Source organism: Rutilus rutilus (assembly GCF_951802725.1).
Source record: "Rutilus rutilus genome assembly, chromosome: 4".
Lineage (NCBI taxonomy): Eukaryota > Metazoa > Chordata > Actinopteri > Cypriniformes > Leuciscidae > Rutilus > Rutilus rutilus.
The window spans coordinates 51,755,026-51,773,862 of record NC_140212.1 but is presented as its reverse complement, the minus strand read 5'-3'; the positions used below and the strand labels follow the sequence as shown (position 1 = coordinate 51,773,862).

The 18,837-nt window shown below is 41.9% G+C and overlaps 1 protein-coding gene across 1 annotated transcript in view; it reads right to left on the bottom strand.

Moving 5' to 3' along the window:
• LOC311289593 (protein NLRC3-like) overlaps positions 1-18,837 on the bottom strand; it is a 258,776-nt gene that overhangs the window by 133,264 nt on the left and 106,675 nt on the right. The window contains exon 8 of the mRNA XM_084407715.1: positions 17,905-18,078. Coding sequence (XP_084263841.1) covers positions 17,905-18,078 — 174 coding nt within the window. The remainder of the gene's footprint in view (positions 1-17,904; positions 18,079-18,837) is intronic.

The window sequence follows — 18,837 nt, the reverse complement described above, 5'->3', positions numbered from 1 at the left end:
TTACCATATGTAACTGAGACGTTTTGCCATTTGGCTGTGAAGAATGTTTACCTGTACAGAAGGTTACTAACATTTACTCTATTGAAAGTTGGCTTTTTGATAACAGACTGCACACTAGGGTCATCTTTATTCCTTGTGTTGCGAGGACTTTGTGGACTTTAATAAATCTCACATTTGGTTAACTGATTTTGTGTGAATCTACCCTATGTTGCACCCTGACCCCAGTCCACCTAGGGCAGGGCTATTCAATTCAATCATCTCCATCTGGCCCAAAGGCACCCCAACCTCCCTCCGCCTCTTTTCCTGGTGGTGTGGCTACATTTGGTTAGATATGCGAGTGGCCGTAATGGCGTGTGCAGCTGTACGTCTATATGCACTGTGCATACCATGAGCGCTCCGACTAACCCGAGAAACGTTTTCAGTCCGAATATTTCATCAGTTATTATGTGTGTCCCGTATTTCTGTCGACTGAACCAGCGATACCAATCATTTGTGAATGGTGCGAATCTTTTGTTCGATCTTTGGTTCAATTACTTCCTTTCCATGAATTGGCAAAATGCGCTTGCATAATGGTCTGAAACAATTCAGATTCGCTCAGACCGCTCTGTCACTGAATCATCTGAAGCTGTTTCTCGGTCAGTAACAACAAATATAGAACAAATAGCGCTGTTTTCAGTTTAGTTTCAGTTCAACTCGCAGTTTAGTTTACTTTGAACTGCGCAGCACTGCCCAGTGGACAACGAGCTTAAAGGAGTTGCGTTTACTCCCGGTTCTGGACACTATTATTAAACGGCATTGCGACATCCAGTGAGAAGTTGTTCAATTCGACACACCTCTGTTACAGACCACAAATCACTCTATGATTGAACTAGTTTTAAATCAGATGAAGCAGCCTCAACATTCCCAGCATGACTGATGAGGTAAACAGCAGAAACATTGTGCCATGAACGAAGTTAGAAGACTTTAAATCCCCTAATCACCACCCTTACAAACATTTACCATGAATGTACTGTAGTAATTTACTATGGTATATATGGTATACTATACTGAATACTATCTTATAGTCATTTATATTGCAGTAGATTAATTAGGTGGGTAGAGGAATATACAATTCATTTTGTGTATAGTTTTTACCTGTGTTTAGGCATTTTGTTATACACTGGTAGTGAGTGAGTAGCCATGCATTGTTTTACCTGTGGTTATCACGTCTCACTGTCAGAATATTTTCATTTAAGCCTATAATAATTATAAATAAAAGAATTCTTACCAATAGCTATGATCTTGTATAATTCATATTTTTGTACATAGCTGTAAATAAGTTATTTATTAAAGACTCATAAATCTGCATACTGTTGGGTACCACATTTCCAAGTAAATACAATACTTTTTTAGATTTACTCTAGCTTATTTATTGATACGGTTATGTTTCATTAAGTAATAAATAATGTTTCAATAAATAAGCTAAACCCACCGGCCCTCCTCAACATTCCGATTTAATAATCCGGCCCTCAAATGAAGCTAATTGAATAGCCCTGACCTAGGGCATAACATTACTCACTTTTCATGCAATTCACTTCATATAGTATAGCAGTACATAAGTCAAGTCTCAACTCTTGTTTAACCCTCTGAGGTCGGCAAACGCGCCCCGCGTTTTGCTGGACTTTTTTTACATTGTAGCACTTTAAACTTAAATTACTCCGTCATTTATGGTCATACAGAAAAAATAAATATAAAAAAAGAATCTGTGATATTTCTACTTTTGTATGTGTCCACTTAGAATCAAATCAAAACATTGTGCTTTTGAAACATAAAGAAAATAAACAGGGTGTGCGTTCTGCCTCTCCGTCGCGGTGAACTTTTTTTTCTTGAGCACGTCTATAAACTGAAACAAAACTCAGCGAATACTTGTCACACATTTATGAGCCATATACCTTTATAAACATTTAAGTGTGTACTTTTAAATGATCGGATTCAAACTGAAAACAAATATTTTCTGTTTAAGTAATTTGTATAAAACCAACAAGATCTCCACATGGAACGCGAACGCGCTCGTTACCTCAAAAACAAAACACTTCATCAGTCTCTGCTTTTCGTCGAGTTTGAAAGACGTGAGTTTACATTGGCTTTACCCCAGAAGAAGAATGCGATTTCAAGACAAGAAAGATAAGGTAAGAAATTCTTACATATTAGTTTGTTATTGTTGCATACATTTCACATTGCAGTTGAACTGTTGCTAGATATATGGTGAATATTATAATATTTAGACCCGTGTTTACTGTTACTGTGTTTGTGGATATCTGCTCAAACGTAGATATGTATATGGTAGGCCTAACCATAATTATATTTGAGCGCGATCGCGTTTGAATGTATCATATTTTTAAACGCGATCGCGTTTGAATGCATCATATTTTGGAAAAGCAAAACGCTCCAAACGGCTTCATGTTTTACTATTATCTCATTTCATATCATCATAACGAATGGAAACATTTGAAGTAACATGATAATCAATATATTTTTCTCTAGCTTAGTTGTTACTGAAATCTTTTTGAAAATGTATATAGGCTGCTATATTGTTATTATTTTATGCAGCACTGCGCATAGCCTATACCTACAAGGCACAACAAACCTGTGTTCATTATATAATATATTGTTGGAAACATTTGTGTGAGTGTGTGTGTGTATTCTGTGAATTTTAAAAAGCAATTTTAACCAGAAAAATCTCAAATGTATTCCCAAAATCGTGCAGGCCTTTCTCTTGATATCAGTATGTTCACTTTGTTTTTTTTTTTTGTTTTTTTTCAGGGCCCAGATGCCACTGAGTCCTGCTGACTTCAACATTCACAGTACATGTCTCTGTACATGAACATGGTAAAGTGAAAATCAAACACCTTGGAAATGAAAGGTATGTACAATGTTTTTAGGAATGGCACAAAGGTCTCTTTCTTTGGATCATTGTTATCAATAAGTGTTTTTTTGTTGTTGTTGTGTATCTTTGGATTATGTTGTAAATAAATCCAAACAATTTTAAAAGCCATTCTTTTTTTAATCTCCTCATTCTTTGTGCAAGGTTGGTCAGAATGATGGGCCCTGATAAGCTCCTAATAGGGCCATTAGGGAGTGTCTTTGTCTTTCTCAGGTGTAAAAAGCCTTACATATTAATGAGATGATCCGCCCCTTCGCATATTGCTTTTTCACACAAAACACGTCGTAAAAATTTTAAATCAATATATTGTCTTCTCTGAATGAGCAGTCAGGGTGATTTTCACATAGTTTTAGAGCAAATATTCTAGGCTACGTCATAAAATTTTCAAAAGTCTTGTGAAGAAATAATAAGTATGGGTTTCATGACCTTATTTCAGTGAGAATTTTTTTTTGTATTTTCACAAACCACGCATAAATGTCATTATCTCAAAACTACAAACTTTTACACACATGCTGTTGATATATTATTGTAGCAGAGTTTGTGCTGAATACAGTGTAATTAGACTTTAGCCATGAAAATGTCACAAGTAACAGAAATAAGCACAAATGTCAGAGCATGTCAGAACACCTCCAGGGCCCAGAAAACAGCTCAGACCCCAGAGGGTTAAGGCATTGTTCATATGTGACCCTGGATCACTAAACCAGTCACATGTCGCACGGGTATATTTGTGGCAATAGCCAACAATACATTGTATGGGTCAAAATGATCGATTTTTCTTTTATGCCAAAAATAATTAGGATATTAAGTAAAGATCATGTTCCATGAAGATATTTAGGAAATTTCCTATCGTAAATATATCAAACATGTATTTCTGTGAGTGAATGCAGCACAATCGTGAACATAAATGCACAACTTTAAAGGAGATTTTCTCAATGTTTCGATTTTTTTGCACCTTCAGATTCCAGATTTTCAATAGTTGTATCTCCACCAAATATTGTCCTATCCTAACAAACCATACATCAATGGAAAGCTTATTTATTCAGCGGTCAAATGATGTATAAATCTCAATTTCAAAAAATTTACCCATGTGACTGGTTTTGTGGTCCAGGGTCACATATGCAAAATAATATGCTTAATCCAATATGGAATGGTAATGCTTGAAAGTTCTGTTTTCTCCGATTTGAGGTACAGTGGAGAACTTTGGTTATACCAGCTATAATCCTCTAGATAGAAAGGTCATCTTGGACTTAAATTGAAGCTTATAAACTTGGGAAGTTTTTCATGTACATTTGAGGCAGTGATATATATAATAAAATGCTTGAAAATTATCACTTTTGATGACAATTTGTCAGGCGGACAGCCATTTTTTTGTGTTTTGGGGTATGTTGAGGGTGATATTTGACAGCAAAAAGGAAGCAATCCCCATAATCTTTTTCTGCTAGTTTCCCCTATGTGTCAGGATACAGCAAAATTTTAGGGTTATATGACCATTTATGTAGCTGCAGTACCTTAATATTCACAATTATATCATTCCGCCAAAAGCTTTTCCCAAAAAGAGTGTTTTTTGGCCCCTGAGACCAAAGTTAAACTAGATGGTAAAGTTCATAGACAAACTTTAAGTTGGCTTGAAAAAGTCTAGCCAGAAAGTTTGAAAAAGTTTTAAACTGTTCTAGCATGGTTTAACATGATTTACCATGTTTCTAGTAAATAAATAATAGGAAGAAAGAAAGATTAGTTAGAAAGAAAGAAAGAAAGAAAGAAAGAAAAAAAAAGAAAGAAAGAAAGAATGGTTAGAAAGAAAGAAATATTAGTTTGAAAAAAGAAAGAAATATTAGTTGGAAAGAAAGAAAGATTAGATTGAAAAAAGAAAGAAAGAAAGATTAGTTAGTTAGAAAGAAAGAAAGAGCAATTAGTTAGAAAGAAAGAAAGATTAGATTGATAAAAGAAAGAAAGATTAGTTAGTTGGTTAGAAAGAAAGATTAGTTTGAAAAAAGAATGAAAGAAAGATTAGTTAGAAAGAAAGATTAGTTTGAAAAAGAATGAAAGAAAGATTAATTAGAAAGAAAGAAAGATTATTTAGAAAGAAAGAAAGATTAGTTTGAAAAAATAAAGATTAGTTAGAAAGAAAGATTAGTTAGAAAGAAAGAAAGAGAAAGAAAGAAAGAAAGAAAGAAAGAAAGAGAAAGAAAGAAAGAAAGAAAGAAAGAAAGAAAGAGAAAGAAAGATTAGTAAAAAAGAAAGAGAAATGTTAGGAAAAAAGAAAGAATAGTAAGAAAGAAAGAGAATAGTTAGATAGAAAGAAAGAAAGAAAGAAAGAAAGAAAAAGAAAGAAAGAAAGATGGATTAGTTAGAAAGAAAGAAAGATAGATTAGTTAGAAGAAAGATAGATTAGTTAGAAGGAAAGATAGATAGATAGATAGATAGATAGATAGAAAGATAGATTAGTTAGAAAGATAGATTAGTTAGAAAGAAAGAAAGAAAGAAAGAAAGATAGATAGATTAGTAAGAAAGATAGATTAGTTAGAAAGAATAAAAAGAAAGATGGATTAAAGAAAGATAGATTAGTAAGAAAGAGATTAGTTAGAAACAAAGAAAGAAAGATAGATTAGTTAGAAGAAAAAGAAAGATAGATTAGATAGAAGGAAAGAAAGATAGATTAGTTAGAAAGAAAGAAAGATAGATTAGTTAGAAACAAAGATCAGTTTGAAAAAGAAAGAAAGATTAGTTAGAAAGAAAGAAAGAAAGAAAGAAAGATAGATAGATTAGTTAGAAAGAAAGAATAGTTAGAAAGGAAGAAAAGTAAAAAAGAAAGAATAGAGAAAGAAAAAAAGAAAGAAAGAAAGAAAGAAAGAAAAAGAAAGAAAGAAAGAAAGAAAGAAAGAAGAGAGAGTAAAAAAAGAAGGAAAGAGTAGGTAGAAAGAAAGAAAGATTAGTTAGAAAGAAAAAAATAGATAGATTAGTTAGAAAGAAAGAAAGAAATAAAGAAAGATTAGTTAGAAAGAAAAAATAGATTAGTTAGAAAGATAGATTAGTTGGAAAGAAAGAAAGATATATAAGTTAGAAAGAAAGAAAGAAAGAAAGAAAGAAAGAAAGATAGATTAGTTAGAAAGAAATAGATAGATTAGTTAGAAAGAAAGAAAGAAAGATAGATTAGTTAGAAAGATAGATAGATTAGTTAGAAAGATAGATTAGTTAAAAATAAAGATAGATTAGTTAGAAAGAAAGAAAGAAAGAAATAAAGATAGATTAGTTAGAAAGAAAGAAAGATAGATAGATTAGTTAGAAAGACGGGACAACGTGTTATCCCCTCCTGGATGAGAATCTTTGGTATAAATATACAGTGGCAAAAGGTAGACGCGAAAAATGGGGCAACTGAATGCTTCTTTCAGATTATGGAATATATGATTGAAGAGAATGTGATAATCTGGGACGGTTGGTCCATGCGTCAGAGAAGGATGAATGTGGGTTCAGGAGTTTTTGGATTGACATTGATCGACAATACGAATATATTCTACAGGTTCCTGAGACACTGATGAGGGAGAATGGGGGCCAAGTGGCTGGACAGACCTTCAAGCAGTTCCTAACCAGGGCCAAAACCCTACCGGGGACTGCAGAGAGAGTATGGTTCTCCCGGAAAGTGCTTGACCATTTTGTGATGTATGACTGGGTGGATGATTGTTATATTCATGAGGCTCCTAGAAATCCTGATCCTAAATTTAAATGGTCCAATAAAGAATATAAAGAAGTTACTCTGATCCGGCAGAAGAGAAATTTGTTTAATGGTTATGTCGAAAATGAGTATGATAGTCACAGAATAGGTGTTGTGTTAATTCCTGATTGTGGGATTGATAGGATACCAAATTCAATTGAACATACTAGAAACATTTACCAGAAAAATCCAGGAGAGGGTGCAATAAATGTTGGCGAACAATTTATTATGAATTTTTGTGATAAATCTCCTTCTGAAAAATCTTCTTCTGAAAACTCACCAGAAATAGAATATATAAAAGATTGGTTGAATGGATTAACTGTAACTGATGAAGATGAAGCAGAAAGGAGAAATGTTAAAGACAAGGGCAAAGTTGAGATTTTTATGGACGATCTTATAGTTAAACAGCTCCAGAGGGACCACGCAAAAAGAGCTCGCAAGACGGAGAAGAAGGAGAGAAAGGCGCTGGCAAAGGTCCTCCACAAAGGCTCAACCCTACCAAGACGAACGGATTCATCGTACTCAGCAGTTAAAAAAGATTATCAAACAAGTTGAACGATTAAATAAGAAAATAATAAACATTGCAAACAGTTTTATGGTCGAAAATGAAATAAAATGTTCAAACGAAGAGGTGTTGAATTTGCAGAGCATGCTCAAATTACTTAAAGCCTAGTTTGAGCTTGGCCGGCAAATTTAAGGGTCATTGTTAGAAGTGTAATATATACGCCATTTAATGTACGTGCTGCATAAAATAAGTGTGAATAACAAATATAGAAAATTTGTATGTGTGCTTGTGCAAAGCTTATGCTTAGTAGAAGGACTAGGATAAGTCCCAAGTATTACCTTATAAGGGAATTGGCTGTACTATAATGACAGTTATAGTACTTTTCTAATTAAAAGGTGGCCTAAAAAAGATAGGGTTGGTATAAAAAGACCTGTAAGAGGGTTTTTCGGGGCTGCACTTCGGTTGAAGAATTTTACGTGTTTGTGTTACTTTTGCCTTTAGAATTTTTGTCTATGTATTATTATGATTCTTTTTAAAATAAAACGAAATCATGTTGTGGTGATTCGTAAAACTTTTTAAACAAGTCTCAGAGTAATTTTTCCCTATTTTTCCCTATATCCTACATCCTTAATGCTAAAGGTAAGAACAATGTTTAATTGAAACAAAATATGGGGATGTATGAGAATGATTTAGGGGTTACAGCGGTATAGAAATACAACAATATAAAGGGGCACTGTGATGAGGCGGAAGCCAAGGCAGAATCCATATGCAGTCGTTTATTAAAATCCACAGCAAACAAGACAAAATCGGCAGGCAGATAGCAGAAACTTAAGGCAGGCAGAGGTTGTCACAGTGTCTGGTTGTGTTTCCCTTGGTAACCACTAGAGGTCCTCTTCCCCCACTGTGTCATTCACTCTTACTACATTTCCCATCATCCTGTTCTGTCACTCATTGATCATTGCACTCAGCTGTTTCCCAACACCTTGTTAGTATCTGTGTGTATATATACCCTGTTTGTTTCAGTGTTTGTCACGGAGTCCTTGTTATTGTCTGACCACTTCTGCTAGTCGGTTTTTGCTTGTTCTCGTTTCTTTCTTGTTTTTTGGATTGCCTAACTGGATTTTGACCCTTGCCTGGACTAGTTGTGAGTATGGTAGGGATGGGGAAATGAAGCCTCATGAATCACTGAAGCTTTCCCCTAACTGTTCCGGGAAAAGATTCAAAGCTTCGAGAGTTTCGAGAACAGCGCCATCTGGTGCTTATTTAAATTAAAGCAGCCAGAAACCTGTGTTAGAAGCTCTGGCAGATGAAGCAACCACAACACACTCCATAGTTTCAATGTTATGTGTACAAATAAAAACGCCTCGGTTACGACTCTAACCTCGGTTCCCTGAAGAGGGAACGAGCGTTGCGTCGAGAATGACGCTATGGGGAACGCTTTGCGTGATGACGTCTTGAAGCACATGTAAAATCAGTCCAATGGTGTGGCGGAACGTCAGAGGCGGGTGACGTCACGTACCAGGAAGCTATAAAAGCCGGCCTGAAACAGAAATCGAAAGCTTCGTATAGTCTGAAGTCGGGCTGACAGGCATGAAGGAGATATGGCAGGGCGACGCAACGCTCGTTCCCTCTTCAGGGAACCGAGGTTACAGTCGTAACCGAGGCGTTCCCTTTCAAGGGAACTCGCGTTGCGTCGAGAATGACGCTATGGGGAACGTCTATACCAACGCCTCCATAGCTACAAGTGTCTGTCCCGTGTGAAATCTGGTGAGCAGCACTAGGAAGACAAAACATGAGACCCTGGAGCAGAGTCTAGATCCAGAGAGTAGAACCTGACGAAAGTGTGCGGTGAGGACCAGCCTGCCGCATCACAGACGTCCTGTAACGATACTCCTGATATAAGGGCCTTAGAGGCCGCCATACTCCTTGTAGAATGGGACCGGACAGCCATAGGAGAAGGCTGCCCAGCCGCCTCATAAGCAAGTGAGATAGCCTCGACCACCCACTTGCTCATCCTCTGCTTAGACACTGGACCTCCCTTGTTAGGAGACCCAAAGCACACAAATAATTGATCACTTTTACGCCACAGGGCAGCTCTGTGGACATACGCGTCTAACGCCCGCACAGGGCAAAGAAAATTATTAGCCTCCTGGTCAGCATTTTGAAAGGGAGGAGGACAGAAGGCCTGCAGAACAATAGGTCTGACCACATTAGTGGGGACCTTGGGGATATAACCCGGTCTTGGATGAAGAAACGCTTTAACCATACCCGGAGCAAACTCTAAGCATGACGGAGCAACCGACAATGCTTGAAGATCCCCTATCCTCTTGAGAGAAGAAATAGCGAGAAGGAAAAGAGCTTTCAGAGTTAAAAACTTCTCAGGAACCTCCTCAATGGGCTCAAAGGGGGCCAGGGAAAGGCCTTGCAGCGCAACGGACAAATCCCAAGGTGGCACCCTAGAGCGAACTGCAGGCCTCAGCCTCCAAGTGCCACGAAGGAAACGAGATACCAAGGGGTCTTTCCCCACAGACATTCCACCCAAAGGAATGTGGTAAGCACCTATGGCCGCCACATAAACCTTTAAGGTGGACGGGGTCAGACCTGCAGTGAACCGGTCCTGCAGGAACTCCAGAACTGTACCAATTGGGCAGTTGACTGGATCCAACCGACGGTCACTACACCAAGAAGTGAAGACTCTCCACTTCAGGGCATAAAGTTTCCTCGTGGAGGGAGCTCTGGACTGTAGAATGGTCTCAACAACCTCAGTTGAGAGACCTGACTCTATGAGCTGGGCCCCCTCAGAGGCCAAGCCCACAGGTTCCACAGTTCTGGGCGGGGGTGAAATATCGAGCCCTCCGCCTGGGACAGAAGGTCCCTCCTGACGGGTAGCTCCAGAGGAGGCCCGTCGAGGAGCGACACAAGATCGGGAAACCATACTCTGCCCGGCCAGCGCGGGGCTATAAGAAGCAGGCAAACCCGGTCCCTGCGAACTCTCTCCAGAACTCCCGGGAGCAGAGCAACTGGGGGAAAAGCGTACAGACGTAGCCTCGGCCACGTCTGCACCATAGCATCCAGTCCCAGAGGAGCTGGATGCGTGAGGGAGAACCAAAGTGGACAGTGAGACGTCTCTCGAGACGCAAACAGATCCACTTGAGCTTGGCCAAACTCCCTCCATATCAGCTCCACCACCTCGGGGTGGAGCCTCCATTCCCCGGGCCTCGGCCCCTGTCTCGACAGAGTGTCTGCTCCTATATTCTGGACCCCGGGGATGTAAGCTGCCCTGAGTGACAGTAACTTCCCCTGGGACCACAAGAGGATATGGCGTGCCAAGTTGGATAACGGGCGCGAGCGCAAACCCCCTTGGTGGTTGATATAGGCGACTACCGACGTGTTGTCCGTGTGTACTAACACATGGTGTCCCCTGAGATCTGTGATAAAGCTCCTCAGAGCCCGGAAGACAGCTAACATCTCTAGGCGATTGATATGCCAGGAACGATGATGGTCTTCCCACAGACCTTGAGATGAGCGACCCTCCAGGATCGCTCCCCGACCCGTGAGGGAAGCATCCGTCGTTAGCAGTTTGCGACGACAAGGAGCTCCCAACACTGGGCCCTGGGACAGGAACCAAGGTTTCTTCCACATAACCAGGGCACGTAAGCATCGCCGCGTGACCTTGATTGTGCGAAATGGGTTGCCCCTCGGGGAAAACCCCCTGGTCCTGAGCCACCACTGCAGGGGCCTCATGTGCAGTAGTCCAAAAGGTATCACGTTGGAAGCTGCTGCCATGAGACCCAACAGTCTCTGGAACTGTTTGACAGTGAGTAGCTGGCCTAGCTTTACACTTTTCACAGCTGCAAGGATGGACTCTATACGTGGCGGTGACAGGCGCGCCTGCATCGACACTGAGTCCCAAACCACGCCTAAAAAAGTGGTCCTCTGGAGTGGAGAAAGCACACTCTTCTTGGCGTTCAGCCGTAACCCCAGCTCTTTCATGTGGGCGAGAACAACATCTCGATGTTGAACCGCCAACTGATGCGACTGAGCTAAAATCAACCAATCGTCGATGTAGTTCATGATGCGAATACCCTGGAGGCTCAGCGGCGCCAGAGCTGCATCCATGCATTTGGTGAAAGTGCGGGGTGATAAAGCTAGGCCGAATGGAAGAACACGATATTGGTATGCTTTGCCCCCGAAAGCAAACCTCAGGAACTTCCAATGACACGGACGGATGGAAATATGGAAATATGCGTCCTTGAGATCTATCGTGACAAACCAGTCCTCGGACCTGATCTGTGGCACGATCTGTCTCAATGTTAACATTTTGAACTTGAGCTGCATGACTGAATCGTTCAGAACTCGAAGATCTAAAATGGGACGCAATCCCCCGTCCTTTTTCGGAACAATGAAGTACCGGCTGTAAAACCCGGTTTCCCTGTCGGAGGGAGGTACATATTCTATGGCCCCTTTCTCTAACAGAGTGTTCACTTCCTGTTCCATGACCAGAACCTGCTCGGGGCCCACCACTGTGGGCAGGACCCCCATAAACCGAGGTGGGCGTTTTTTGAATTGTATCTGATACCCTTTTTCCACGGTCTGCAGGACCCAACGAGAAACATTTGACAGTAGCTTCCACGCTGTCAAAGATTCTACTAGAGGTACCAGCCTCTCGAGACTGGTTTCTGGATTTTGTTGTTGTTGAGCAGTCAATTCGTCGCCCTGTAACGGCGCACCGGCAGGGAACGATCGAACAGACTGCTCTAACACCCTCCTCGGAGGGGGCGGGCATCCCGAGGCCACTACGTTTCCGGGTGGTCCTTGAGATATGTGCTCGCCGGAGACCGCTGCGCCCTGTAACACCGGAGGCGGCAGGGTTAGCTGAACGGTCCCCTGAGGGTACCGAAGAGAGACGGGCACCGTAAAAAGAGGTGTTAACTGCTCTGCTTCGGGGGGGACTACCCTCATTAGTCCTGAGCCCTCGGACGTCAGGATTTCTTCCCAGCAGCCTTCTTGGCGGTAATAACGGTCCGCAGATCCGCTTTACCCCTCGAGGACTGCTGGGTTTGAGCGCGCCCTCCGTGTCCCCGAGATTTTTGTGGGGGAGCACGGGAGGACACGCTCTGTTTCTGAGTGGCACGGTGCTCAGCGCTCTTTCTAGAGGAGTGAGGCTGCTCCCGCTCAGCAGCCTCATAGAAAGAACGGCGGGGGAGAAGTTTCTGGAGAGCAGCAGCTTGCTTAGCGGCTTCTTGTGATTTTGCTACCGCAACACTAACTGCATCACCAAACAGACCAACAGTGGAGACCGGAGCATCTAAGAGAACATGCTTTTCTTTATCCTTGATATCACTTAGATTGAGCCACAGATGCCTCTCAGTGGCCACCAGGGCTGCCATAGACCGCCCGATAGATTTAGCGGTCTCCTTGGTGGCCCTGAGAGACAAATCTGTGGCTCTGCGAAGTTCGGCCACAGTGTCAGGTCCAATTCCCCCGCCCTCCTCCAAATCCCCCAATAATTCAGCCTGATAGGCTTGTAAAATGGACATCGTATGCAGACACGCTGCAGCTTGACCAGCGGCTGCATACGATTTATGAACCAGGGAAGATGTTACTTTAACTGGCTTAGAGGGAAGTGTAGGAGCTTTCAGAGAAGATGCCGTTGCTGGAGAGAGATAGCCCGCAAGCGTCTCTTCCACCTTCGGCATCTCCCCATAACCATACTCTTTATATTTAGATATTGAGGAGTAGTGAGATGTTTGTGGTGTATAAACTCTGTGAGACACTGGTTTCGCCCACGATCTCGACACCTCGGTGTGGAGATCGGGGAAAAACGGCAGGCTCCTGCGCTGGGGCTGCGCACGAGATGGCAGGAAGCATTCGTCGAGCTTACTTTTCGAACGAACGTCCTGCCTATCTTCTGGCCACTCAATAGACAGTCTGTCAACAGCTCTAGTAATGACATCGAGCAGTTCCTCAAACGCATGAGACTGAGGTGGCGAATCCTCAGACTCAGCTTCAATACTCACAACATCCAACTCCTCAGAGCTGGATAGTTGCAGTACTGGTACCTCTATCGGGGGGGAAGAAACCGCAGCGCGTGCTTCCACACCCTGATGAGAGGCACTGGATCTGTCAGAAGGAGGCTGAGATAAGGCAGAGCCCGTCTCAACATCCACTGACAGATCCATTTGCGAACCCCAGGTCTGAGATCGCCGCCGAGCCTCAGCCGCGGCGGGACCCGAGCCCTGGGGAACGTGGTCGGGATTGAACCGAGCCAAGCGGGATCGGAGCGTACGCAATGGAAGCGCACAGCAATGCACACAGTCACCACCCTCGAGTGCTGACTGGGCATGCTCCTCTCCCAAACAAACAACACAAAGAGTGTGAGTATCACCTCCCGTTATATAACGCGGGCAAGGATGAACACACACTCTAAACTGCTGCTTGCTCGCCATACTGAATATATATATATATAGACAGACAACACCAAATAACAAGGACAGATTTCAACACAGAGCGCGACTGAAGACTCAGAAAGCTTTCGTTTTCTGTTTCAGGCCGGCTTTTATAGCTTCCTGGTACGTGACGTCACCCGCCTCTGACGTTCCGCCACACCATTGGACTGATTTTACATGTGCTTCAAGACGTCATCACGCAAAGCGTTCCCCATAGCGTCATTCTCGACGCAACGCGAGTTCCCTTGAAAGGGAACCTTTCATGTTTGTGTTTGTTTTGTTCATTAAATAAATTATTTTACCCATTAAAGTGTGACAATTAAAATGAGCTTATATGATTCAATAAGATCTAATGTAGGCCTTCTCTCTCTCTCTCTCTCTCTCTCTCTCTCTCTCTACACACACACACACAATGAATAAGGACATTGTCTGATAGGATCATCTGTTATTAAATGTGCTTATGACACTTGTTACTGATAGTGCTTATGTAACTGTAGGAATGACAGAAAGTTGATAGTTTTTAATTATTTGTATTATTTGTATTATTTTTGGCTGTTGCCATTGCTCTAAATACAAACCATTCACCAAACACCAACACCCCTAATCCCACCCTAGACCCAAATACCAACACCAAATTACCTAAAATCACCAAAAAGTGCAAAGATTTACAAAAACAAAAAGACACAACAACAAAAATAATAGCCTAAGTAGCGAAAAATACATTTTGCTTATTTAAATGTAATAGCCTATATTGATTAACTCTCAAAGTACAGCACTCTCCTCACAAACCCATCAACCAGACTGAGGCAACAATGACACGTTAAATACGATCTGGAGTTCGAGCCTTCTGACACCCATAGCGAAACGCGCACGTGACTGGAGAGAAAGTGAGGCTTCGTTTGTCATCGATCACGTGACTCTAGTAAACCAATACACACCCCGATATAGGGCTTCACTAGAAATTGTGTCGCTTGTGTGATACGCGCATCGAAGCTTCAGTGTCATATGTAACATCACTAGAGTATGGATATCCCTATTAAACAGCTATTGGATCTACCCGTTTCTTGTGTGTGGTATCGTGACAGAAGGACTCCGTCATGCATAGATCCAGCGGTATGGGTTTTCGTGGCTCTTCCCCAACCACCGAGAGGGAAAGGAGGCAGCAGAGGGGGAGTTCCGCCTTGTATGAACATTTTTCAGTGTTTTGCTTTGTGGGCTCATATCACTGAGGAGAGTGCTGCGCTTCCTGTGGATTCCGGGGAGAGAGCAGCATCCACTAGCTCTCGAACACGGCGGAGGAGGAAGACTTCTTGCCTCCCTAATGATCCGGAGACCGTCCCGGAGCAGATCGCTGTCGTCCCGGAGGCTTTCCCCGAGCAGCCCGCTGTCGTTCCGGAGGCCGTCCCGGAGCTGCCCACCATCTGTCCTGCCACGGCCAAGAGGGCTGTCTTCCTTTTTTATGCATTGGCTGTACTGCATGCATGGAGGAGACACATGAGTAGTGCCGATCCAGAGACTGTTCACGTCACGTCTGCCGATCCAGAGACTGTTCACGTCACGTCTGCCGATCCAGAGACTGTTCACGTCACGTCTGCTGATCCAGAGACTGTTCACATCACGTCTGCCGAGCCAGAGACTGTTCATGTCACGTCTGCCGATCCAGAGACTGTTCACGTCATGTCTGTTGGTCCAGAACTGTCCACCATCAGTCCTGCCACGGCCAAGAGAGCTGTCTTCACCATCTATGCATTAACTGTTGTGCATGCATGGAGGAAGCATATGAGTTCTGTTGATCCAGAGATTGTTCACGTTACATCTGCCGATCCAGAGACTGTTCACGTCACGTCTGCTGATCCAGTGTCTCCGGACAAGATGGCCGCCGCCGAGCCTATGTCTCCGGACAAGATGGCCACCGCTGAGCCTGGGTCTGTCCCTGAGCCGGTGTCTGTCCTGAGCCGGTGTCTGTTCCTGAGCCGGTGCCTGTTCCTGCGCCATGGGGTCGTCTCCGCCATGGCCGACTGCACAACCTGCTCCACCCTGGCCGCCCGAGGGAAGGTCTCCGCCCTGGCCACCTGATAGACTGACGTTTCTGCCCTGGCTGTCTGCACAGCCTGCTTCGCTCTGGCCGCCTGAGGGAAAGTCTCCACCCTGGCCGCCCGATGAACTGTCGTCGCCGCCCGATGGACTGTCGTCTCCGCCCTGGCCACCCGATGGACTGTCATCTCCGCCCTGGCCGCCCGATGGGTCGTCTGCTTAGCCCTGGCAGCCCGAGGGACTGTCTACTTTGTCCTGGCTGCCCGATGGACTGTCTGTTTCGCCTTGGCCCCCGGCTAAGCCGTCAACTCCAGTTCCTGTTCCCCTTCATGGACCTGGCCCCCCATCCCTCCCCCTTATCCTCCACCATTCTACCTCCCTCCTGGACTCTTGTTTTGTTTTGTAGTTGTGTCTTGGAGCGTCTGGTAGCCGCTCCGTAGAGGGGGTTTATGTCACAGTGTCTGGTTGTGTTTCCCTGGGTAACCACTAGAGGTCCTCTTCCCCCACTGTGTCATTCACTCTTACTACATTTCCCATCATCCTGTTCTGTCACTCATTGATCATTGCACTCAGCTGTTTCCCGTCACCTTGTTAGTATATGTGTGTATATATACCCTGTTTTTTTCAGTGTTTGTCACAGAGTCCTTGTTATTGTCTGACCACTTCTGCTAGTCGGTTTTTGCTTGTTCTCGTTTCTTTCTTGTTTTTTGGATTGCCTAATTGGATTTTGACCCTTGCCTGGACTAGTTGTGAGTACGGATATCCCTATTAAACTGCTATTGGATCTACCCCTGTTTCCTGTGTGTGGTATCGTGACAGAGGTAATACACAATGTGGCAGTCCAATCCAAACAACAGAGCAAAAGGGATAATCCAAGAGGCAAAAACAGAACAAAGCTGGCAAAGGTCATACTCGATATAAACAAGACAATGACAAGAGAACGCTCAGTAAGGCAGGTAGACTGGCAATACTTCGCAATGGCCTGTTAGCCAGGCCATGCTTAAATGTCTCTCAAACATTTAAGCTTAAATGTCTCTCAAACAGGAAGTAACCAGTGAAGCAGAGGGAGTGGCACACAGTCAGTACTCGGGAGAGGGCTCCCTCTGCTGGCGTGACGTTACAGGCACACACAAAATGGCCGGTTTTTGCTCACCCTCAAAAAGTGGAAATGTTAACATGCTATGAAAAATTGGGGTATTTTGAGCTAAAACATCACATACACACTCTGGGGACACCAGAGACTTATTTTACATCTAAAAAGTAGCATAATAGGTGCCCTTTAAAGGTGATGCTCTCCTTTCTTCTTCGTTAGTTTATCCTACATGCAATGTTACAGATCCGTATTACTTGTATTTTCATAAAAAAATATATATATTCTGTAATCCCAATACTGTATTTTTGCATGTGTCTGTTACACATAATAGTAACTGAATGTCTTTTTATTAAAAATTATATACAAGATGTTTATGCTTATGGGCAGTTTATGTAAATGACCTCATGACCAGTTCTGGTTTTGAATGTATGTAGTTTTGAAATGTATGAATGTACCAGTTCTCACCACTAGGTGGTATAATATTTAATATTTTAATTATTTTGTAACATTTATCCCGAGTATTTTATAATGTAAATAATGTCTTTGGATACTACTTGATACATGTGAGTTAATTTATATCTTTATTCTCTTTCTATTGTAGTGCCACACCCACACACACCTGGATGCTTCTATGGTGAATAGATTAACCCTGTAAAGTTCATGTACAAGCTGTGTTGTGTACAACCTAGATGAAAGTTACCATTGTGTTAAGAAAAAATAAGCCTTTTTTGTGTGAAGCTGATCAGATCCAGTGTGAAAAGAGTATACTTTCCATAGATAATAAAATGTTATTTTGTGGGAAAATCATAGAAATAGTTTGCCATTTTTATCTAATTGTTTTTTTTATATTTATTTGTTTGGTCAGTGTCTTTGTGTTTTTGTTTTTTGTAAGCTGTAAGGTGAAGGCTGACATTACTGAAATCATTTGACAAAGTTATATGGAACTGTAATGTGGTCAAGACATGACTGGAACTACTTTAGGTGTGGGTTTACTGGAAAATAATTACACACATTCATTAACCAATCAGAATGAAGCATTCAATAGAATAACTAGAGCTAAACCTCTGTTAATTATCAATTGGAACTTTTGTAAATGTATGAAAGAAATAGAGTCAAACTAGTTTGTAAAAAGTGAAGATGGTAATGCTGTTTTTGGAGTGGTTTAATCATAACTATTCCGGCTTCACATACTTGAGTTTTTCCAGTGTGCAGTTTGGATCCTCCAGTTTTTCAGAGAGCTCCTTGACTCCTGAATCTCCTGGGTTATTGTAGCTCAGATCTAGTTCTCTCATGTGTGAGGGGTTTGAACTTAGAGCTGAAGACACATAACCACAGCCTTCCTCTGTCACCATACAGCCAGACAATCTATAAAAACACACAGCAACAGTCCTCATGACTTGCACATTTATACCTACCTCAGCCATTCATTCAAGTATTATTTGTAACTGTGTGAAAAAAAAATTGTTTTAGCAGAAAACTGCAAGGAGCTAATGACAATAAAACACAAGTAGTGAGTGATCTCTGGTTTGTGAACAAATCTCTTTTTTTAACCAATTTTATTTTATTTATTTTTTGTGAACTGGTCAAACCACTTCACCAAATCGGACTGAAACAGTTTGTGTCTTGAAAGTGATCCACAATTTACTAAAGTTACTCACTTTTGGACGTGGCTGACAGTCCCTCAGACTCTAAATAAACCAATATATTATTTTAAAGGTGGAAACACAATGAATGGTTTGTAAAACTGTCAAACTAAACATTTATTTGTTTTATCAATATTGCAATATATTTTCAGGAACAGCTTATTACATTTTTAAATAAGTTGACACAAAGTAAAAAAAAAATATAACCAAACTTTTGCCAAGGTTTTCAGGGGGAAAAGTAAATGTTTAAAATGTATTATTCAAAACAGTTGAAACATATTGAATGTACTGGAAACATGCTTCGACTTTTAAGTTTTGTATATATATTAAGGTTGCAGCAGTTTTCAGCTTAGCAATAGACTCAGCAGTAGTACTGAGCATGCGTGATAGCATTCACTGTCTGAACAGAAATTTTTTGGTATTAGAATTGCGACATCTTCGGCTTTATGGTATACATTTGATGGAAAAGACTATGCCTATT